Source organism: Haliotis rubra, unplaced genomic scaffold (genome assembly GCF_003918875.1).
Source record: "Haliotis rubra isolate DU_JTF1 unplaced genomic scaffold, ASM391887v1 Scf431, whole genome shotgun sequence".
NCBI classification, from domain to species: domain Eukaryota; kingdom Metazoa; phylum Mollusca; class Gastropoda; order Lepetellida; family Haliotidae; genus Haliotis; species Haliotis rubra.
Genome location: NW_025767115.1, coordinates 95919 through 120034, shown reverse-complemented (window position 1 = coordinate 120034; position 24116 = coordinate 95919). Strand labels below are relative to the sequence as shown.

Genomic DNA, 24116 nt, shown 5'->3' with positions numbered 1-24116 from the left:
CCAAGTCAGCGAGCCTGACCACCCGATCCCGTTAGTCGCCTCTTACGACAAGCATAGGTTACTGAAGATCAATATTCTAATCCGGACCTTCACGGGTGCTTCCCACAAGAGCGAGATTGACATGGATCTGCTCACTATTCATTTTGGCCTCAATCATGGTGTTCGTACATCAAACCAATTTTCCTTTTTACTCTGTCAAAAAAAAATAAGCGTGGAACGTGTAAAAGGTCAATTTGTACGCAGTGCTTTATGTGTACATAAATTTGACAGTGGTAATGTCCAGAATACGTTCAACAAGTTGAACACACAAGTATGTTTTAAGAAAACAAAACTTAGGAATTGATGAAAGATGTGTCTATTTACGTCACACCCATACCGATATGTACCCTCCTGTAACAAAGATCCAGATTAAGTATGGAAGGGATATGAGTGAGAGAGTGGAATCAAGATTCATGTTATGACAATGCGTGTAAGCTCATTCATGGACGAAAAGAAGAAGTGATGAATGTGTCAGACAATGAAAACCGTACGATCATTGATATGATGCTGATAGACCGAAACATAATCGGGCGAGTCGGGCTTCGAGCCCACGATTATAGTTGTTCTGTCGTACCAGACAAAAGACCTTACAAGAGACGCATTTCTGCACAACGAATTGCAAGACCTCAGACGACAGGGTCAACCGTGTACATTTTACAAGGAAGATTACTCACAGAGCTTCTGTGTATCGAAAAAGCAATAGTGTATATTCCCTGAACATAGATCGAACATAGATCATGATTAAAACCATGAACATCCTAATCCATACGTTACATAGTCACATGTCTGTATTTGATAACTTGATGTCAAGAAAACTTAATCAATAAATTCTATAGCTTTGTTTTCGGGGATGGCTTGTTAACTTTTGCATAAATAGCGGCAGGGTCAATCGGAGGGGGCGACTTGTCTTTGGAAACATTTTCAGGGTCAGTGTGAACTGACTCTTTAGCAATGTTTGTGGCTTCCAAAGACTTCTTTGGCTTGATCACAACTGCGTACATGTCAGATGGTCCGTCTCGGTGTTCATCAGGCGTTTCGTCTTGCGGCGCAGTACTACCAGTTGTTCCGCCATGCTGGTCAGCGACAGTGGACTTACCGTTCTGCTGATCTACAGTAGCAGGTGTTATGTCGGATGTCAGTCCTGGATGAAGTTTACCTTCAACTGTTGGGTTGTTGACCTGCTGTTCAACAGTGGTAAGCGGCTTAGTCGGTTGTGTGTTATTGATATCTGCTGATGATTCGTACAGACTGTTTGTGACTGTGATGACCTCGGTTGGACCTTTGCTTTCTTCTTGCAATTGTTTGTCATCTTCTTGTTTGTCAACATGGCGACCCCTGGATGAAATTATATACGCATCATATACTGATATTGCCTTGACCATTACTTCATGGCAGTTACATCGTGACTCGAAAGCACCATTGTGCTAAACGTAAACTAAAGCAGTTTGAGACAATGGTGCGAGTTTTCTGAACTTTGAATTTTATTTTATTTTTTTTTGGGGGTGGGGGTTAAAAAATTTTTGTTGGCAATGCTCAAACTCTACACAACAACGTCTAAAGCAATGAAGATAGATCATAAAATTACAGACGGATAATGCAGTACCTGCAAGGTACCAGATGAATTCGAAACAATAACCAGTCTCGAGTATCTGCTTAAACAGACCGACTGTGTTGAAAACGTAAGCGTAAGTAGTAATTAAAAGCTGTAAAGACACAATGGAAGTGTCACAGCCTTGGAAAGCACAGCGGATCATGCTGACAATTTTAGTTGTAGGCAACTTGTGTCTTCCCATATCAGTTCTATTACATGCAATCACAACCACATCAATCATATGACATTTCGGGACGACGCTGCCCTGTGACCACAACCAGATGGAACCTTTTGCGGTAACACAATGACCAGTCGATAATAGCTGGATGAAACTGTGGTAATGCATTACCTCGAACGCATGAAACCTATTTGCGGTCAGACATTGCCATGTACCCTAAACCACATGAAACCTCCTCCGTCGTGTTGTGGTTAGAGCGTTTGCCCGGAGAGCGGAAGGTCGCGGGTTCGATCCCCGGCTGCGTCAAACCACAAAGACGTTAAAATATGGTACTTATTGATCCCTGCCTGGCGCTCGGCATTAATGGGTACAACAAGAACTGGTCGGCTTGGAGTCAGGACAATGTGACTGAGTGGGGTATTCATGCTTCACTGCGGTATGGTATCTCAGTGGGCTAGCACTATAAAACCAGCTTATGTCTGGGCTAGTACAAGCAGCCACACATACACACGCATGCACGTCGTCATACGATCAGAAATTATTCTTAAGTATGACGTTAAACCCCATTCCACCTCACCCTAAACGACATGAAACCATCTTGCGGTAATAGAGCGCGATGAGAACACAACTATTTCAAACCAACTTGCCGTAACACTATGCCTCCCCTAAAGCTACAGTAACACACTACCGCAAACCACATGACGCCTACGTGTTGTAAGTCGTGCCGTGTGTCAACATACATGCAGTGCAACCGGCGAGGAGGAGGACACATTATGCTTCAGATTCACGTAAAACTGGCATGTAACCCTTTCCACTTTAATAACACCTTCAGAAATAGGACTTTAACCTCAAATAACGGACACACTTATCATTCAACTAATAACGTATAACTACCTATAACAGAAACACTGACCTACCTGCTACACTGTGGTGAGCACTTACTACCTCCTATAACAGAACCTATTACTGAACCAATGACCTACCTGCGGTGATATACTACCTAAAACAGAACCACTGACGTACCCGCAGTAATACACTACCTATAACAGAACCAGTGACCTACTTGTTGTAAGAGGGTTCTATGGGAAGAAAACCACATGACGCCTACTTCCTAGGACTTAAATAACGGAATCACTTATCATTCAACAAATACCTTATAACTACCTATGAAAGAAGCACTTACCTACCTCCAATGACACACTACCTATAAAAGAACCACTGGCCAACCTGCAGTGATATACTACCAAAAACAGAACCACTTACCGACCTGCACTAACACACCACCTATGACAGAATCACTGACCTACCTGTCGTGATACACTACCTATAAAAGAACCACTGACCTACATGACTATAACAGAACTACTGACATACCTGCAGTAACACACTACCTATAACAGAACCACTGACCTACCTGTAACACACTGCCTATAACAGAACCACTGACCTACCTGCGGTAACACACTACCTATAACAGAACCACTGACCTACCTGCAGTTACACACTACCTGTAGTAACACAGAACCACTGACCTACCTGCGGTGTAACACAGCCTGTAACATAACCACTGACCCACCTGCGGTGACACACAGCCTGTAACAGAACCACTGACCTACATGCGCTAACGCACTGCCTATAACAGAACCATTGCCCTACCTGCAGTGGCACACTACCTATAACAGAACCACTGACCTACCTGCAGTAACACACTACCTATAACAGAACCACTGACCTACCTGCGGTAACACACTACCTATAACAGAACCACTGACCTACCTGCAGTAACACACTACCTATAACAGAGCCACTGACCTACCTGCTGTAACACACAACCTATAACCGAGCCACTGACCTACCTGCTGTAACACAGTATCACAACGATGCCTACGACAAGGAGAAGTAGGAGTCCACCACCGACACCACCGGCAACAGCGGCCACTGAAACACATAGATATTGTTTTAACTCATATGTAACTGGCGGCTAATTTCAATCGTGGTTTGCGGCAATAGGCCTGAGTGCCCATTTCACTGACACAAATGCCATGCAAACCATCAGCAAGCGAACAAAATGTGAATTGTGGATCACTTCGTTACATAAGGACCAACAGCTGTGATCTGGTTCATTAATGATTCAAGGTAATCGCCGCTGGGATTATCACATATATCGTTAATGTCTTTATTTTGTTTATTTAGACTCCACTAAACAAATGATAGGACTCGGGTGACACATTTTCTATGACATTTTCCCCAATATTTATGTTTTCAAATATGTACATAAATATGATTGAGCCGTCAATACTTCTAGATACAAGCAACTGGCTCCTTTCACGAAGCAACCTTTTCTAAGGGTAACCTTAACTCCCATTCTTTAACATTGCACTGAGGTTACCTTAGTGACTTACGATCACATTAGTGCTTTGTGAAAGGAGGCCCATATCTTCCTGCGAGCTAGTGTATAAGGTTATCTGTCTTCGTAAATATAAAGCAAATTCGCACAAATGATAATTTACAATAATGCACAAATCAGAAAACTGTATCTGTTGTATACAAAGAATGTTATGCACTGATATGGTAATGATTTGTGAAAACACATGGTGGCATATCACATTTCATTAAGTACATGTATGTTACAGTTTTACGTCCTATGAGGTACGTTTACTGGAGATGTTCATACCGGGGAAAGACGTTTGTTCCAATGTTGTGCCAGGTTTACTGTCATCGGCAGAAGATTTAGTGTTTGTGACGGGTGAAGTTGTTCGGCGTTCTGACGATGACACTGTTGGCGCCATAGTGGTAGACGTCGACACAGTGGTAAGTGTCGACGTAGTCAAAGGTTTATTTGAACTAGGTGTTGATGTGGAAGATGATGTGAAGTTATCGGTATGAAGTGGGGATGTTTTTGCAGGTAACGCTGTAGTCGTCGATATTGATGAAGCAATGAAGTTAACCGTTGTTGTTTGCGCTGCCGTTGTAATTGATTGAGACGGTTGTGTCGTGGTCGTTATAGGAAGAGGGCATTCTGTAGATATGTTGGCCGCTGCGGATAGAAGGGAAATACTGTCAGAGGCTATATGTATATTTTTCAATAGATTTCATTAAATTAATAAGATATAATAATAATTGTTATTTGTGATAACTATTTTATTCAAGTGAACGATGCTGCAAATATGAGCCGCTAAACTGAACTGTACTGCAAATGGGATAGTGTAGGTTCTTGTTTATTGTACCCGTGAAGGTCCAGGTTACAATTGGCCTTCAGTAACCCATGCTTGTCGTAAGAGGCGATTAACGGGATCGGGTGCTCAGACTCGCTGGCTTGGTTGACACATGTCATCGGTTCCCATTGCGCAGATCGATGCTCATATTGTCTGGCCCAGACTCGATTATTTACAGACTGTCGCCATATAGCTGGAAATTTTGCTGAGTGCGGCATAAAACTAAATTCACCCATTCACTCGTGTATACTAGTATTTCATCTGAAATGACGTGACCTCATGCCAGTTAATTTAATAATGTGCTTATATGTAGAGGCGGGTGCCACTATTCACAAAATCATTTACCGATTTAGCGCTATGTTTCAACTGCAATGAAACACTTGTTACACGTGATATTTACGTTGTTATGACCTGCCCTATGTACGGTTATAGTTGAAGTGAAAACATACCTGCTGCGGTTATCTCTATTTCTACACAAAACCTGACATCTGGAGAGTTGAAGGCATAGGAGACCACATTGGTACCTTGATACATAAGTGCAGGTGTCGTGGACGTCCATCCACAGTCTCTCCTTGAACCATCAACCAGTGTCAGTGTACCTCCACAGGTTGTTCCATTGTTAGTCATGCTGACTGGAGTAAAATACACTGTCGCTGCAGCACCTGTGATAGTCAGGTTACAGTCACACCGCTGTACACCGCCTGCTGGAGACCCGCGTAGGTAGAAGTGACGGTCTGTGGTTGAGCCTCCTTTACACATCTCTACAACTGCGAAATATTCAAGGGCAGCTTTAAACATTACAAGGTTTTATAGTGATATTAACAGACGTGCAAGAGAAATGTTTCCAGTTGGCATAAGTACGTCCACAAAACTAATTGATTAACACAACAGGCACAACATGTTGTAAACTATACCTTCCAAAACGCCTTACAAAGAAAAGAAACAGTCATCGATGCTTGTTTTAGGTAGCAGACGATTCTTTTACAGATGACAAAATGCCATTATTCATTGGTTAACTTTATAAATGTCCTTCTTAGATATTAGAATGTGCAGTAATTCATACGTGAAGGTTTACGTCATACCTTTTAATGCAGAGTTTCCCCCACAGGAGCTCCCTAAAATGAAAAGAAAGTTTATCATTGTGTTATATGTCAATCCATATGACGTGGCCAGTAAGATAGCACTAAATATGTCTGTTGAAAGCGGGTTGCAAGAAGCAAGCTATATCATAGGTCCACGGTCTTAGGTATTTACCTGTACCTATACTCTCCCAAAATAGAAACGCAAAGGTGATTTTCTTAGTTAAATTGCTGCATATTTCGACGAACATGTTTTACAAAGTAACATAGTTAACAAATGTTACTTCAAAGTTTGTTGTTACTGTTCTATTTGATTATAATGCTCAACCACACCGTCTTATATTTTGTCAACATTTGAAAAGGAATTTTAGAATTTCATAATGTTCCATTTTTCATAACTGGACTCGAATATTCGTTATTCGAAATACCTCCAAAGGATGGAAAGCGACTGGAGATTTAACGCCCATCACAGCACAATTTCAAGAGACAATGTTTTTAGACTGGTACCTACGATGCAATTCCACTAAGTTATCGCCCAACGTCTGGCCCACCAATAATTGTTAAGGATCACAGCTGTAGCTCACGTTCACCCGGGTCTTCCATCCATGCTATCGGACCGTTACAAGGGCAGACACCGCCTTCAACGTTTCCAGCGGCGTTGGGTGTTTGCACAAGACGTAGTATGAGTTTGGAACCCCAACACACACACACACGCACACATTACACACACGCACACATACAGACTCTCTCTCTCTCTCTCTCTCTGTCTCTCTCTCTCTCTCTCTCTCTCTCTCTCTCTCTCTCTCAAGAACCAAACCACCACCACCATTACGAATTACATCCAACCCCAACACACACACACACATACACACTCTCATACAGACTCTCTCTGTCTCTCTCTCTCTCTCTCTGTCTCTCTCTCTCTCTCTCTCTCTCTCTCTCTCATCTCTCTCTCTCTCTCAAGAACCAAACCACCACCACCATTACGAATTACATCCAACCCCAACACACACACACACGCACACATACAGACTCTCTTTCTCTCTCTCTCTCTCTGTCTGTCTCTCTCTCTCTCTCTCTCTCTCTCTCTCTCTCTCTCTCTCTCTCTCTCTCTCTCTCTGTTTGACGACACAGATCCATGAACAACCTGCAACCGTCATCCGAATTGTTGGATGACTGATCCTCAAGTTGTACGACTGCTTTCATCTTAGCGTTATCTATTTTCTTTTCTGGTCAAGTTGATAAAGGTCCTACAGACCTGCATCATTGTATGTGCAGCCATCCATACGTGAAGGTGTGTTTCATACCTTTCAAAGCAGAATTTCCCCCACAGGAACTCCCTAAAATGAAAAAGAAAGTTCACCATTTGGTTATGTGTCAAACAATATGACGTGGCCAGTATAATAGCACTAAGTTTGTCCGTTGAAAGCCCGGTTTCCAGAAGCAAGCCATATCTTAGGTCCATGGTATAATGTATTGACCGGTACCTATACTCTCCCAAAATAGAAACGCAAAGGTGATTTTCTTAGTTAAATTGCTGCATATTTCGAGAACATTTGACAAAAGTAACATAGTTTACAAATGTTACTTCAAAGTTTGTTGTTACTGTTCTATTTGATTATAATGCTCAACCACACCGTCTGGTATTTTGTCAACATTTGAAATGGAATTTTATAAATTTCATAATGTTCCATTTTTCATGACTGGACTCGAATATTTGTTATTCGAAATACCTCCAAAGGATGGAAAGCGACTGGAGAGAGATTTAACGCCCACCACAGCACAATTTCGAGACACAATGTTTTTGAGATTGATACCTACGGTGTAGTTCTACTAAGTTATCGCCCCAAATCTGTCACACCAATAATTGTTAAGGATCACGGCTGTAGCTCACGTTCAACCGGGTCTTCCATCTATGTTATCAGACCATTACAATGGCAGACACCGCCTTCGACGTTCCTAGATATGTTGGCTGTTGGCACAAGAAGTACTTTTCGAGTTTTGACTTTGAGTCCGATGGTCACGTTGTAATACTATTTATGACGTCGACGCCGACGTTCATGTGTTCACTGGCGTGCTAACATTCAGTCATGGAAACTGAGGTACTGTCGACGAGTTTGGTTCATTGAGGAATCTCGTTTTTCACGAAGACATGAACGTTTCTAAAGACAAGACATGAACGTTTTTGAAATCGTTAATTGTTCAAGATTTTCACGTTGAAACAAACTGTTAACCCAGATATCTAATATACGTAGATCTATACGAATTCAGTGTGACAACAACCAACAGGAAAGAAATATTAATGAATATATATATTAAATTTTGTATTCTAGAATTAACTAGAAATTCGAAACAAATTACAACATAACATACAGTTTGTGTACACCACAGAATCGCAGTACAAAATTCAATGGCAGTACTAAATACATAGTAGTTGTAATAGCAACAATGGCAGTGACAACATCTGACTAGAAGCAACACTGGTAAGCTTCCAAATAACTCTAGACTGGGTATCCAAAGTGAAGGTATGATCTTCAGCAAACCGCTGGTCTTGATGTAATGTGATGCTCCTAATATACCTTCAAAATTCTTCAAGAGCTTTCAAAATCATGCTGGTTATATTTATGCTGTTTAGACCGTTGATTCAAGCCCCTTGACCCTAAAGCATCACAACATAGCAGCAGCACACACCACTGGTAGTCGCGCCGCCCCACAAACATACGTAGTTTGTGGCCCCCTAGTGTTTGACGTTTGAAGAGTATATACGTAGAGGCGTGATCATGAATCTTAATTATAGTATAATAACATTCAAAACGATGCTTCAGTGTGCCTCAATCGGGCTGTAAGTGAACAGAGAAAGAGACAGGTTGCAACCTACATCAATTATTCACCAGTACAGCAATAACCAGATCTCTTAGAATGTATTAATGATTTAAAACCCAATACCAATACCTTAGTGGTAACTGACGTAGTATACACCCAATGCCTTTACCTTTAAATAACCCCTGTGTGCTGTACAACCTGCATTTAAGGTTAGATTGATGTGCACGAATGCAGTTGCCTGGCTTACATTATCTATGGACCAACAGCATCTGGCATCATGTTACAAAAGATAATGACGGCACGTTACCTGTCCTGATCACACATGTTAGATGAAACAATCCAAGTATGATACGTAGAGAGATCATCCTGGCCACATATCTGTACTGAAATACAACGTGTATGTCGGAACAACTATCTTCATCTACTTCCTTGTTGGTGGGCTGCGTACAGACCGGCCTCACACGGATACAACCTGAAATACGCTGCACTGTAACCAGTCACCCGGAAACATTGTCATGGTATGTAAGCGCATCTAGTTTCAACAAGACAAACACTGCCTTTATATCCAACGAAAGCAATAATGTCAACAATGTGATCGTCGACATGTTTTGTCGACTTCTGGTAGTCGTGTCCTATTTTCATCGTGTAGCTGTCCTGCAAATTTGAAGATTACGTATATTATCGACACTGGTGTTCTTTGTTCATACCAAAGCACAACATTCATTGTGTTCTTCCATTATCAATATATTGTATCGTTGTTTACTGTACATATGTGATCATGCTCATTAATTCAATGTCGACAAATATTTGTAAACTTCGCGTTTAAACTGATTTACATTGAACACATATTTTTCTGACAGTGTAGGTCAGTTTATAACTTAGTTTGCCACTCAATCGAGCACTTGTCGTCTTCTACATCCATTTCTCTAAATATATATTATTATTTGATGTCAAATCGGTGAGTTTGTGAGTGAGTGTCTTCGGCGTGACGACCCAACGCTTTTACCACTAGGCTACCCCACCGCCCCTGTGTGTCAAAGTGACATATTTCAGCTTCATTGGACTTGATATCTCATAATGCTAAAATTCGTTCCTCGTGTCTTTATGCTATGTGGATTCATGTCACTATCATTTACCTGTTGATGTTTCCTTCTCCACGCAGATTACATACATGCAACTGCACTGACCACTTTTGTGTTTAATTGACTGTAAAACTAAACAATTCCCAACAAAACCTTCTACGCCACTTTCAATTTACCTTTTTACCTGAACACCAAGCAAAAGCGTTCAACCACTGAAACGGAATATGAAATTATCCTGCTTGCAAGTTCGGATTATTCAGTTGTCTTCTTCTGTTCATGACTGTTCTGCCCTATACACGTTAAACTCGTAGTTATGTAAGTTCACGATTTTTTGCAGTGTTTCAGCCTCATGTTTCAGACAAACACTTAAGGAAATATAATTTTACATTGAAGTCGAATAGAAGAACATTTACCTCTGTATATTTTGTGAAACTGAAAATGTTACCATTTCAATATTGGTGAAAAGGTTACATACCTTTAAGGCAAGTATCAACTGAGGAATCTTTGTAATCTTCTGACTGACGACGTTCGTCGTGTACAGCTTAGATCAACATATGCAATACCATAACACATCTGGTCTATTCGGTATGATTTGTTGAGCTTTAGATGAAAAGGGAAACTTATATCCATTACATAATATGTGGGAACCTAATCAGATATAGGTCGCCTAGATGTCTGTCTAGCTCCTTATAAAGAAGATAGAATGGTGGTGAGTGAGTGAGTTGGATTTTACGCCGCATTTAGCAATATTCCAGCTTCAGACATTGTATCAATATGTGGAATCCAACCCGAAAATTCGGTGTACCGAGCGAACGCTATAACCACTAGGGACCCGTGAAGGTCCGGGTTAGAATATTGATCTTCATTAACCCATGCTTGTCGTAAGAGGCGACTAACGGGATCGGGTGGTCAGGCTCGCTGACTTGGTTGACACATGTCATCGGTTCCCAATTGCGCAGATCGATGCTCATGCTGTTGATCACTTGATTGTCTGGTCCAGACTCGATTATTTACAGACCGCCGCCATATAACAGGGATATTGCTGAGTGCGGCGCAAAACTCAACTCACTCACTCACTATAACCACTTGGATACCACACCGCCCCAGATAGAACAGTGACGCATGTAACCTTTTGGATATAGGTAAGGAGCAGTGGATATTGACAACTTGAAAACATCAGTCCAAGGAACAGTATAAGAGTCCAAATACCTTCAACTGCTTGTGTAGTTAGTGTAATGAATTATGGTTGTCGATTTCTGAAAACGATTATCAAATACAGACAACACTTTCTGCAGGTGCACAACTGACGAGGCATTCGCATACGATCGCAACCATAACAAAACGTTACCGCTAAAACATTCCAGTTCTATCACTCAAGCTGAAAAAAACGCTTCCCTCCCTCATAAAGCGGACAAGCTCTGAAATAACTACGATATTGTTCTAGCCTGCCTCACAGTCCCTAAACCGCAATATTTTCTCTTCACCCAGCCTTTCTGCAACACCAAAGCTCCAACTAAAGCAAGTCTAGATTTACCTCAGGTTCTGAATCTCCCATCTCAGTTAGGCCAGGAGCCAGGAGCTGAAAATTCACATATTAGTACCACTCAGGGGCCTCTTTTCAAATTATAACGCTCACTCCGAGTTATTTGTTTCAATCAAAATTATTTTCCGAGACGAAGCGTCAGTCTAATTCTGTTCAAGCGGTGTTAAACAGTATTCATTCTTTCATGAAACGATGGCAAATGAAAGTTGCGATATCAGTTGCGATGTCTATGCATTCGTATGTAGTACAACAGCCTTCAGGTAATCGGTAACCTTTTTCAATCGCAGACGTGATTATTAATTTATTTCTATATTTGGATGTACAACGGGGTTTAATTCACTCGCAGGGTTCAGTTGTAAATATATTTGAATTAGCCATCTTAATCAATATTGAATGCATGGCAGTAATAAATAGTATCATCCCAATGCAAACCGGCATGGGGTAACTTCAAAAGAATATGACGAACATGTGTTTTGAGTTGAAATATACTATTTTCAATATTTATACGTGACCCCGAGTCGATTTGAAAAGTTGTAGGAGACCAGAAATAGAAGAACAGAGAGTACATGTAAGTAGAACATGACTGACATGTGTTGGTATATGAATACACAATGCCATTTAGGAAGTAGTCAGAAGTAGCAGATGTGACACAACACTTTCACAGTAGGGGTTCAAAATTGCGTATTGGACTCAACTCAAAAAGTAATTAAATTGGTACTTCACTGAAAAAGTGTAATTCCTAATATAGTATATTGTATATTTGAGTAATTTCTTAACGGCATCGTGTATTCGCAGCTTTTGGCAATGGGAGCCACGCCAATTGTCACTTATCAAATAGTACATGATCTCGAGTACCAGTTGTCAGACTTCCATTTTTGTGGAAGCCGCAGTGGCTGAGGGAGTTAGATCGCTGACTGAAGACGCTGGAGATAAGGTGCCTGACTCTGAATGTGGGTTAAAATCCAAAACGTACTAGAATAAGTTCTTTACTGGGAAAGTGTCACCACAGCGATAACATATTTTACACATATTGCGTTATCTAATTGTTATGGTTTTGGTTAATCTTGCCATTTTTGCTTGTTTGTAAGAACGACAGGGCGAAATTGTCCTCTCCAGAATTCCATTTGATCATAGCTGTCATTATGTGGTGATGACGTTACACACATGTACCGACATATTTCCATCTGTTTCTTTGTGTAGATTATGTACAAGCCAGTCTGACGGAGATATCATGTCTAACAATTGATATACAATGAACTCATATAATTAGTCCAGTCCAGAAAAGCGAAGGTTACGCATATACCTCTCACATTCACCGACGGCAATTATATCATCATCTCGACCGTCAGAACGCTGTCCTGATCTTTGACCGCCATGCCTTAGCTTTCCCTTTTCGTCGAAAGATTCAGATAGCCATCGAAAGTGTTGTTCAGTGTTCGTTCCATGAACATAACCTCACAAATTTATGTATTCTTTCGATATGTATTTATTACAGGATTATCTTACGAATTATGCTTTTGGTTTACTGATTGATCGGTCATGCGTTCTGAGTTTATATTTACACAAATTTGTAATGATAACGTCACTTGTGTTTACTAAATGTGTTATCACTGCAAGTCTATTTTTGGACCTTGTATGTCCATTAATCATGTAATGAGATCTTGCAAGCGTCGTGTCAGTTCATATATTATGTCGTTATGCGTTTAATGTCACGTTTTCGTGTCAAAACAGGATTTAAGTAGTCACGAGTTCACTATATGAATTCCCCGTTGCTCTCAAAATACCAGTGTATTCCATCGCACAGAGGAAAATAAGTGTTTGTAACATGTGAACCGAAAACGCTGCACTTGCCGTCATCAACGTCATATCTACCCCTTAAAAATGAATGTTTTTCGACAACAGATTAATGCTGTCATTGAAGTCAATGCAAAGCGCGGTCCGGTCATTCCATTACCCCCCTGTATAAGTTGATACTGATTGCCTTAATAGCATAGATTCGTATTTTATTAAAGTGATCTTCCCGCAAATATATAAGGGATCCTACGTTCCTAACAAAAATATGTAATATATATTAGAATAATGCTGTTTTTCGATAACTGTAACTTTCAAACACCTTTAGATCCGGGATCACTGATACTCAATCTGCGTACTCAGAAAATGCCCAATGTGAGTATATTCCCATTCTTCTAATCTCCACGAAGATTCAGAGTTGGAAGTGGTCCACAGCAAGCTGCACATATCTTGTGCAATGTCAAATATTATGGAGTTAAAATGTGTACATGTACATGTACATGGAGACTCAATAGCGCACCACTCATGATTTACATGCATAAACGTGTGTGGGGGTACTCAGCGTGAGCTTTCAGATTTGAAAACTAACAGATATCGAATTGAACGTACAGTGAACACGCACCAGGTTAATCTCCAGTCTACCAGAACTCAATAACAAAACAAACACTTTGTGACTGGCCATGGCAGAAATGATTATTGATGTGGAATGGCCTGAGTCTAATATTTCCAGAAGGCTGAAAGAGTGTATTGAGGGATCAGTGTAGATCTGGTGTAATCTGCCTACATGTTTGCTTTATATACCCAAGTCATAATTTTCGCCACAACACTTAAACCTCTTTTATGACACACAATAAAACACGACGGCAGATATCTTGAAATATGAGCATTATTTCGAAATGCTCCTTTGAGAAAGCGAAGCTATTATTGTAATATTTTCTTCTACACACTGATGCTATGGTGTCATAAAGCCTATAATATACTGCCACACTTGATGTGAATGAGGGACAATCGCAACACAACATTGTTAATGAAGGAAAGAAAATTGTAAATTTGTCAAACGACGTGGCTTCTAAGTAAGTATTTATATTAAACTTAGTTTTGCGTCAAGTCAGTCATTAGCAAAATCATGGTCGATACCTCGAGCAGACATGCTAGCATTCCCGATTCTAATGTAAGAAAGTAAGATACTTTATGGGCGACAACCTCTTTATTATATTATGATGCTACGTTTCGGTATTAATTCTTATACCGATGTCAAGCAAGAGTCTCTCACACTTTACATCTAAAATGCCAGTCAAACAGATTCTAATATGTCATAAAAGAACTGTCGCTAACCTTGTCCCAACATGCGAAATGTTTGCATTTTACTGTGACACATGATTGACTTGTTTGTTTATATTTTGTGTAGCGTCACATTCTGAAACATTCCGGCAGTGAGTGAGCATAGTGGTGGCTAGACCATCAACATTGATCTAGGCGAGTGGGGTCTGACGACATGCATCCACCAAGTCTCACACATGTTTGTCAATCATGCGTTGCTCAAGACCTCTTCAAAACCGATTTGTCTTCACGGGAGACACCTAATAAATAAATCTGTGTTATACAATATCCAGGTAAGAGTAAGAATTGTGTGTTATGTGAAGCAACCAGATATCAAGCATTTTGAGTTAATCAAGTACCTGCTGATGATATACCCATAAAAAATGCTTCTTTTAAGCTGTCATTTCTTATGAAGAGAATGTTGTTTCTTTATAATTATAGATACATAGTTTCTGAATGACTCTTTCATTAAATGCTACTCATTTTCAAGTTAATGTACATGTCACTCTCAACCCATGCAAACCTATTTCCAACATATTGTTGCACGTTTTCCTTTTCTTAACCCAGCCCACATATGGTTTCTATTCTTCAACCGGAAAATTACAGCCTGACTTATCTTGCGTAACGTCCTGGTATATTGTGTTTGTGAGAATAACTATCTCTCCTCAGTCGTTGTGACACACAACGCCCGAGTGATGCATTCTAGCTATTAAAATTAAGCGTTTTGTCGAGCTTGTATTTCAGGAGGCCATACAAAAGCAGACAATATGAGACCCGTGAAGATCCGGGTTAGAATGTATCTCCAGCAACACATGCTTGTCGTAAGAGGCGACTAAGGGGCCGTTCATAATTTATGGCTAGGAGGGGTGGGGGTGTGATGATGATTCTTATGGAGAAGCATGTACAATATGAATGACCCTCCCTAAAATGTATATACAAAGTAAGTGACCTCTGCATCTCATGTACAAAATCAATGACACCCCTTCCCGTCCCATACTTTTTAAGCATACTTTTAAAATATTTGTATGTACAAAATTGCTGACCCCCTAGTAAATGTGTACAACATTGATGATCTCCCCTACCTCCCCATAACAAAATGGGTGACTTCCCCCTAAAATCATTCTTTTCACCCCACCCCCACCCACCCCAGCCTTAAATTATTAATGGTCCCTAACGGGATCGGGTGGTCAGGCCCGCTGACTTGGTTGACGCATGTCATCGTATCCCAATTGCGTAGATCAATGCGCATGATGTTGATCACTGGATTGGCTGGTCCAGATTCGATTATTTACAGTTCGCCGCCATATCGGCTCGAATATTACTGGGTGCGGCGTAAAACTAAACTTACTCACTCAGACAATATGAGGAGGTTTAATCTTCAAAACTTAAATGGTTTAGGTTATCTCCCTTGGGCATACCAGAAATCTATGACCATTGGTTCACATCCCAGATTCGACTGGTTTATGTTCCTAGATTTATCAGCACAACGCGCTTTTGCCAATACCATAAACACCACATTGAGACGGCACGCGATGATATATCTGAAATGCTGACAGTGGTGTAAGCGGTTCTACAAAAACTGTACTCTCGCATTCTACATGATTTTGGAAGTGTCTATGTATCGTTTGCATAGCCGTTGAAAACATACATTGTCGTAGAGTGAGTGAGTTTTAGCGGGAAACAGCAGGAATGGGCTTCACACATTGTTCCCTTGTGGGGAATCGAACCCGGGCCTTCGGCGTGACGAGTGAACGTCTTAACCACTAGGCTGCCCCACCGCCCCCATTGTCATAGAATGAGTGGATGGAGTTTTACGCCGTTTTTAGCGATATTCCAGCAATATCACGGCGGGGGACACCAGAAATGGGCTTCACACAATTTGATCACAGACAGTCCCATTTGTGGTCAAATCCCAAGCGGTGATGTTGGGTGTGTCAATATGGCGATGATAATTACAAAGTAGCATGATGAGAATCTGTGCTGCTGCATCTTTGATCTATGTATGAGTATCTCTGTATTGACAGACTGAACTATTTACGACGTGTAGACAATGGAGTAACACAGTGGTAACTGGTGCTGATCAAGGCCACTCAGTTGCAGAATGCTGTAAACAGCAGCACCTTCAGACTAACAGGAAGAAAGTCTATTACTAACAATGTTTTCAGAGAATTTCCCTCGGTTTCCTAATTATACAAAATGTCAGATTATTCCAAACTTTTGTGAAGTTCACGTGAATTTCGAAAGGTGTGTCAAACTACCTTTAGTCAATACGTACTTCCTTATTTGTTTGTAGAATTAGCCTTGCCACTGGAAATGTGCACGCACGCTAGTTTCACATATAGAATTCCATAATACCCTGTTATCGATGTGACTGTCAACAGTAAACATAGAAGCATTGTTGAATTATCAAATTATCGATATGACGATAGTGGCAGTCTGTATAATGAATACAGTCTAGTAGTTTCATGTGAGAGAGTCAGTGCATGACGATCGAGTGATAGTATCTTTAAAGGCACAATGTCACACATTTTCGACAATATTTTGGCCTATATGATATATTGGGGACATATGCACTCACTTTAGCTTCCTATTGATGCAATAAAAGACTTATTATCCCTTACGACTTGCCTGAAATCGATAATTGAAACTTCGAGGCGAACAGCATCAAAACAGATATCACTTGCCATAAATGGAATGTAAACGATTGCTCCGTACATCGAAAACTGTTCGAGGTGAAATAATGTTTGGTGGCTAGAGGGCGTGAAAGTCGATTTAATGCAACGTTGCATTAATTCATTCGAACACTTTAATTTATTATTTTAATCTAAATACGTAATTTTATTTTGAATAAAGTCTAGGGTAGCTTCCCCGAGGGCTGATAGTATTATTGAGAGTGTATTATTTCGCATATTATTGGTGTGACATTGTGTCTTTAAATACCAACCTGAGCCTGCTTAGCTACTGTTAGGATGTATGACTTAAATGACTTCCTCCTTTTCCTGGTCTTATGACAGAAGGATGTGTGGTGTGCAGTCAACTACTCACATTGTCAAATTCTCAGCCAGTTAGTCCGTTGTATTTACATCCTTGTTTGTTGTATGTTGAGAAATGAAACGCCAGAGTGGTTAACGAGGTTCTTCGATGGAAGTGATACAGTAGTCAATACTGAGAACCACAGGGACATTTTCTTGTAAGCATTATGATGTACATTTTGGATAGTTGCTCTGGTTTTAAAAATGGCTTTTGTTCAATGAGTGTGATGCACAGAGCAGTGTCATATGAATACAACAGTTGAGACATGTGAGTTTGATAATGTTGATTTTTAATATATTTAATGCGCACATCAAAATCAATGTAATCACATAAATGCAAAAGAGAAACGAATAATACATGTGATAGCATCAAGTTCAAACATTCTGCTTGGGTCATTGTAATAACAATAGTGTCGGACCAAACGTTCCAGAAAAGGGTGATCACATTCATTTAACCCAGTAACGACCCTGACCAATCAAGGTTGTGTTTTGTAGCAGACATGATGCTGTCATCGAAGTGTTGTTTTTCTTTGTTCGTTACTTGACCTAGATCCTGGATGTCCATAGGCATGACGGGTGACACGTTGGAACATATAGCTGATATTTACATCGAGTTTGAAAAGTGTACGATTACATTACACCGCACCTCTTTTGATTTACGAAGTAGGTGCCTTCCCACGACCACTTTCACCCTACATCGACATGTGTTGTTTTTGTTTGTTTTGGGTTGGGTTTTGTTTTTGTGATTTTTGTTTATTAGATTGTTGTCTTTGTTTTTTCTCACGGGCACATACTGTATGTTTAGTCAAATGCGTATTATACGGTTATATCGAAATTATATCACTGGTCCTTTTGAGTTCGTTGTAACCACAGTTTACAGTATATGTCTGTATCCACGGTTAGAATTGATCTGCAGCAACCCAGATTGTCTAAATTTAATTAGTCAGAGCTTAACCACGGTTATGGGTAACTCACTTCTCCTTTAAAACTGTAGCATAACTCCTTTCAGTAATGCAGCATAATAGATATATGTACATGTAAGCGTTGTATCGAAAATAGGCAATCATTCTTCATATACATCAGAAAACCAAAGCGGTAGATATATATAATGTTGACCACACCTGACATCAGGGAAACACATCATTCGACAAATAGATATGGTAGGGATTATACAGAAGGAACCGTGTTACACAAACCGAGATTCTTCCAACAAGGATCTTTACTTTCAAGGTGACCCGTGAAGATCCGCAGATCCGGGCTAGAATTGGTCTTCAGTAACCCATGCTTGTTCTAAGATGCGACTAACGTGATCAGACGGTCAGGCTCGCTGACCTGGTTGACATATGCCATCGTTTCTCGATTGCGTAGATCGGTGCTCATGCTGTTGATCACTGGGTTGTGTGGTCAAGACTCGATCTTTTACAGACCGCCGCCGATAGCTTGAATATTGCTGAGTACTAACCACTGTACTCCTAATCAGAAAGGAATCCAAACATATGTCCACAAATGGATAAACTAAGGGTTACAATAATCACCCATCTCAATGTTGTAGTAATCCTTCACACCAGGTGCTGCAGACTGTGTTTCAATTCTCTCGTACAGTGTATCAGGTTTTGTCACATTGTTCTGGTCCAGCATTTCATAGATAGAGCCACCATCTGTCTGTGTTGACACAGACTGTTGGCAAGTAGCTCTTGATTCATACTTGGACTGCCTTTGTTTTCTGTTAAGACAAAAAAAACCTGCTGTAATACAAAAAGTAAATGTCCGGGGCACGTCAACCAAACCTCCCCTTAAACCACAACAAGAAAGCTTTTTAAACAGATTTCAGATCTTACCCATGTTATTCAGATATTTACTACATCTAGTAAACGTTCAGGTCACTATATGAGGTCAAGTTGTAGAAACATGTTGTGGTATTATTACATGAACTGCAGTTTGGTGGCAACTGTTATTGATGTTCTTCAACTCAAATTGAAACTTGAAAGTGAGTCTGAGATCAAACTTAATTATTCTTGATAATCATTTACCTTATCAGCAAAACAACCACCACGACATTGACAGAAACAACGACCGCCGCTATCACCCATCCGGCGATTAACAAACCTGAAAATGAACACACACACAATAATGGGTACGTTAGACATCGGTCGTCTCTTTGTGGCTATTGCAGATGTGTTCAGCCGCGGTTTCCATGTAATATTTGTAATAATTATTATATTTATATACACAATTATACTTCCGGGTTTATAGACAGTTTCATTTCTACAACTTCGACCCATACATACGTTGTCAATTTCTTTGAAAGTTTTGTCACACTGAGACCATGGGCGAATACTTTCACAGATGAGAGAGAGACCCATAACTGTCCAGTATGTTTTTAGAATTGAAAAACAAAAGTACATACTCTTCCTGTCCCATAATTAAAACGTGTTGAAAGGACTGACCATGCTTACGCCAAATTTGGTACAGTTGATCTGCGATGGTGTAGAATGCATATTGCCAACAGAAATCATTAAAAAACAAATTACCAATTGGCAATTACCTCCTTGTATCAAAACTCTTGCATACTATCGAAAGGGACATACAAACTAACAGTCAAGACACAATTCAGTATCTTAAGTGTACTTGGCGTCATATTAATATCAAACTGCCAATATCTGACTGATCACATCAATAACTTGAAAACTATCTGTGCACGTTTCTGTCTTGTTTGCATTATCTCATTGTTCTAGGACAAAATGATAAAACGGTTCCTTTGTAACTGTAGGCTACCTCCGCAGTGTGGATACCGCTTCTGTATGGAGGCCAGAAGATCTGTTTTTCGATCTCCCAGCTGTGTTGTACCAAAAAGAAATTACTTGTTACTCTGCCTGGCGCTCGGCATTGTGGTGTTAAAACAAAGAATCGTTGGCTTTTAATGGGATCCACTCCTCTCTGTGACTGAGTTGCGAGTATTACATACTTCAATGCATATTGCCAGTAGAAGTATTACAATGGGACATCATTAAAACCAAATTACCAAATGGCAACTACCTCCGTCTATCCAACATTCCATGCTATCGAAAGTGACGTACATGTATAAGCTAACGGTAAAAAGAAAATTCAGTATCTTAAGTGTACTTGGACGTCGTATGAATATTTAAATTCCATTATCTGATTGATCACTTCAATAACTTGAAAATGCTGTCATACGATTATGCACGTTTCTTTCTTGGTGTTTGCGTTATCTGATTGTTCTAGGACAGAATGTTACCACGGTTCCTTTGTAATGAAGGTTACCTCCATGGTCTAGTGGATACCCTTTCTATATGGAGGTCGGGAGATCTGTTTTCCGACCTCCTGGCTGTGTTATACCAAAATACATTACTTGTTACTCTACCTGACCCTCGGCATCGTGGTAATAAAACAAGGAATCGTTGGCTTTTAATGGGACCCACCCCTTTCTGTGATGTAGTTGCGAGCATTACATACGTCAGTGCATCTAATTCGCGGAATATCTAACAGTATAATATCATGAAGCAGACAGTGACTTATTTTACCTGAGACAGGCATGTCTTTTTCAGTTGACACCGTTAACCACACTATTTTGTTTATTTAGGCCCAACATGCCAATGAAACGAGTCGAGTGACACATGTTTTACTACATTTTACCCATCTTATTTATATTTTTAAATATGTACATAAATGTGAATGCGCCGTTAATACTTATAGATACGTACAAGACAGATCTCCCTGCGTGTTAGAGTATAAGGATATCTATCTTCGCATATAATTAGCAAATTCGCACAAATGATAATTAACAATGTTATACAAATCAGAAAATTGTAACTGTTAGATACAAAGAATGTAAATTGAATGCATTGATATGGTAATGATTTCAAATTGTAATAACACATATGGTGGCATATCACATTTTATGTACAGATATGAAACAGTTTTAGGTCCTATGAGGTACGTTTACTTGAGATGTTCATACCGGGGAAAGACGTGTGTTCCACTGTTGTGCCTTCAGGTTTACTGTCATCAGTACCAGATTGAGTGTTTGTGACGGGTGAGGATGATCGGTTTTCTGACGATAACACTGTTGTCGACCCTGTGGTAGACGCCAACACAGTAGTATATGTCGAAGTAGACAAAGGTTTAGTTGAACTAGGTATCGATCTGGAAGATGAAGTGAAGACATGAAGTGGTGATGTTGCGAGTGATGCTGTAGTAGTCGATATTGATGAGGAAATGACATTAACGGTTGTCGTTTGCGGTGGCGTTGTAGTTGATGGAGTTAGTGTCGTCGTTGTCGTTGTAGAAAGAGGGCATTCTATAGATATGTTGGCCGCTACGGATGGAAGAAAGATAATGTCAGAGGCTATGTGATTATTTCAATAGATTTCATAAAATCATAAAGATATACTAACATTTGTTGTTTTTTAAACTATTTTATTCAAGTGAGCAATCCTGCGAATATAAACCGCTAAAATAAGACTGTATTGCAAATGAATCATAATGTAGATTTGTTTCATCTCAAATCACGTGACTGCGTGCCAGCTGCTTTAATCATGTGCTTTTATCTAGAGACGGAAGCCATTCTTCACAAAATCATTTATCGATTTAGTAGTATGTTAACACTTGAAGGAAAACCAAGTTCTATGGATAGTCAACTTCTTTATTGCAATGAGTGCACTTGATCATTACGTTGTTACCCATTTTATGGCCTACATGTTTACTGTCATTGAAGTGAAAACATACCTGCTGTGATTACCTGAACCTCCACACAAAACCTGATATCTGGAGCGTTGTAGGCAAAGGAGACTATTTGGGTACCTGGATACATAAAATTGTTTGTGGTGGACGTCCATCCACAGTCTCTCATTGAACCATCAATCAGTGTCAGTGTTCCTCCACAGGTTGCTGTAGTGTTAGTCACGCTGACCGGAGTAAAATACACTGTCGTTGCAACACCTGTGATAGTCAGGTAACAGTCACATCGCTGTACACCGCCTGCTGGAGACCCGTGGAGGTAGAAGTGAGGGTCTGTGGTTGCGCCTCCTTTACACATCTCTACAACTGATATCACATATACGTTTGGAATATGTTATGGCTACACTTATACCGAAGTAATACACTCTTCAAAAGCCATTTAATAAACACAATATTCGATCTTTAGCACAGTTTAATGCGGAACACCTATTTAACAATTTAACAAATGTGCCATAGGTTTATTATTGCTATGATACATGTTGAAACATCAGACACGTACGTATGTGCAAAAGGGATCGTTCATAAATTATTGCTAGGGGGAGTGATGATGGTTTTAGGGAGGGGGGTTCACCCATTTTGCTCTGTGGAGTTCGGGGGTCATCAACTTTGTACACATGAACTATGGGGTGTTAGCAATTTTGTACATGAGTAATTAAGTAATATCGATAAATATGTTAAAATGTTTAGGGAGGATTGTCATTGATTTGGTACATGACATGGCAGGGGTCACTTACTTGGTACATAAATTTTAGAGGGGGCATACACAATGTACATGCTTCTCCATAAAAACCCACCCTCCCCTACCCATTCACGATCTGGCAGAAATATTGCCGATGTAACGATAAATATTATCTCACTCACTCCCTCCCTGCCTGTGGCGCGGATTTAATGGGTACAACACGGACTGATCGGCTCGGAGTCACTATAATGTGTATCTCAGCACTATAAAACCAGCCTAAGTCTGGGCTAGTACAAGCAGTCACACAGACGCTCACACCTCATCATATGAGCGAAATATACGACGTTAATTTCATCTAACCTCACCTCACCTCACCTATCAATGCTGAATTTCCCCCACATGCTGCCACTGCAATAAACAAAACAAAATAGTTGCAAGTATTGCATAATACAAGCATAACCGCATACAGGGAAAAATAACGATCGTATACCTACAAAATAACTATATTCTGAGGCACATATTCGTATTAACGTCACACGACAAGGAAGAAACAAACAATATAGTCCATTACTCACACTGCTTGAACCACTGGGCATCATGCTTCTTCACTTATGCAAATTGTCAGCAGCATGTCAGTAGCACCTGCATCATAACAGTAACGAAGGAAATACTTACCGTCATTGATCATACTAAGATGAAACAAACACATTATAATGACTCGAGATGCCATGTTTCATAGTCCGTGTTCCACTTACAGCCTCCCTATATTGTACTTCCTGGTAGATGTGTATTGTAAAACGCTATTACATAAGTAGTCATCCGTGAACGGGTTAGCCAGGTATGACATCAAGATCTCCATACGTAAGTATCGTTTACATGAATGGGTAGAGATCCCAGTGAAGTTAGTGCAGGTTTTAAAGTGTGTGGGGTTTCAGTTGAACATTGATGCTACATCAGTAAATTGGAGTTAGTTGTACACTATGTGT

At 40.1% G+C, this 24116-nt stretch overlaps 1 protein-coding gene across 5 annotated transcripts; it reads right to left on the bottom strand.

Annotated features, from left to right (window-relative positions):
- Positions 1 to 228: 228 nt before the first annotated feature.
- Positions 229 to 23940, bottom strand: LOC124289061 (putative GPI-anchored protein pfl2). 5 transcript variants are annotated; one of them, XM_046725657.1, is made up of 6 exons: positions 23806 to 23940; positions 23506 to 23538; positions 22440 to 22757; positions 21673 to 22029; positions 3665 to 3746; positions 229 to 1374 (listed from the first exon to the last, which is right to left on the bottom strand). In XM_046725657.1, the coding sequence occupies exons 1-6, from the start codon at positions 23858 to 23860 to the stop codon at positions 870 to 872; spliced, it is 1350 nt and encodes a 449-aa protein (XP_046581613.1). In that variant the 5' UTR covers positions 23861 to 23940; the 3' UTR covers positions 229 to 869. The 5 variants fall into 5 exon arrangements, with proteins under 5 accessions (XP_046581613.1, XP_046581612.1, XP_046581611.1 ...); XM_046725656.1 differs by lacking the exon at positions 21673 to 22029 and adding an exon at positions 4483 to 4845 and having other exon boundaries at positions 23806 to 23939; XM_046725655.1 differs by lacking the exons at positions 21673 to 22029; positions 22440 to 22757 and adding exons at positions 4483 to 4845; positions 5473 to 5790 and having other exon boundaries at positions 23806 to 23938.
- Positions 23941 to 24116: the final 176 nt, after the last annotated feature.

Excerpts from the sequence above, each read along its gene's own strand:
- LOC124289061 (XM_046725653.1), bottom strand. The coding sequence starts at position 9,290 with ATGATCTCTCTACGTATCATACTTGGATTGTTTCATCTAACATGTGTG. Across the intron at positions 4,846-5,472 it reads AATAGAGATAACCGCAGCAG|CGGCCAACATATCTACAGAA; the intron begins GTATGTTTTCAC and ends TTCTATCCGCAG. Across the intron at positions 3,747-4,482 it reads GGAACAAACGTCTTTCCCCG|TGGCCGCTGTTGCCGGTGGT; the intron begins GTATGAACATCT and ends TATGTGTTTCAG.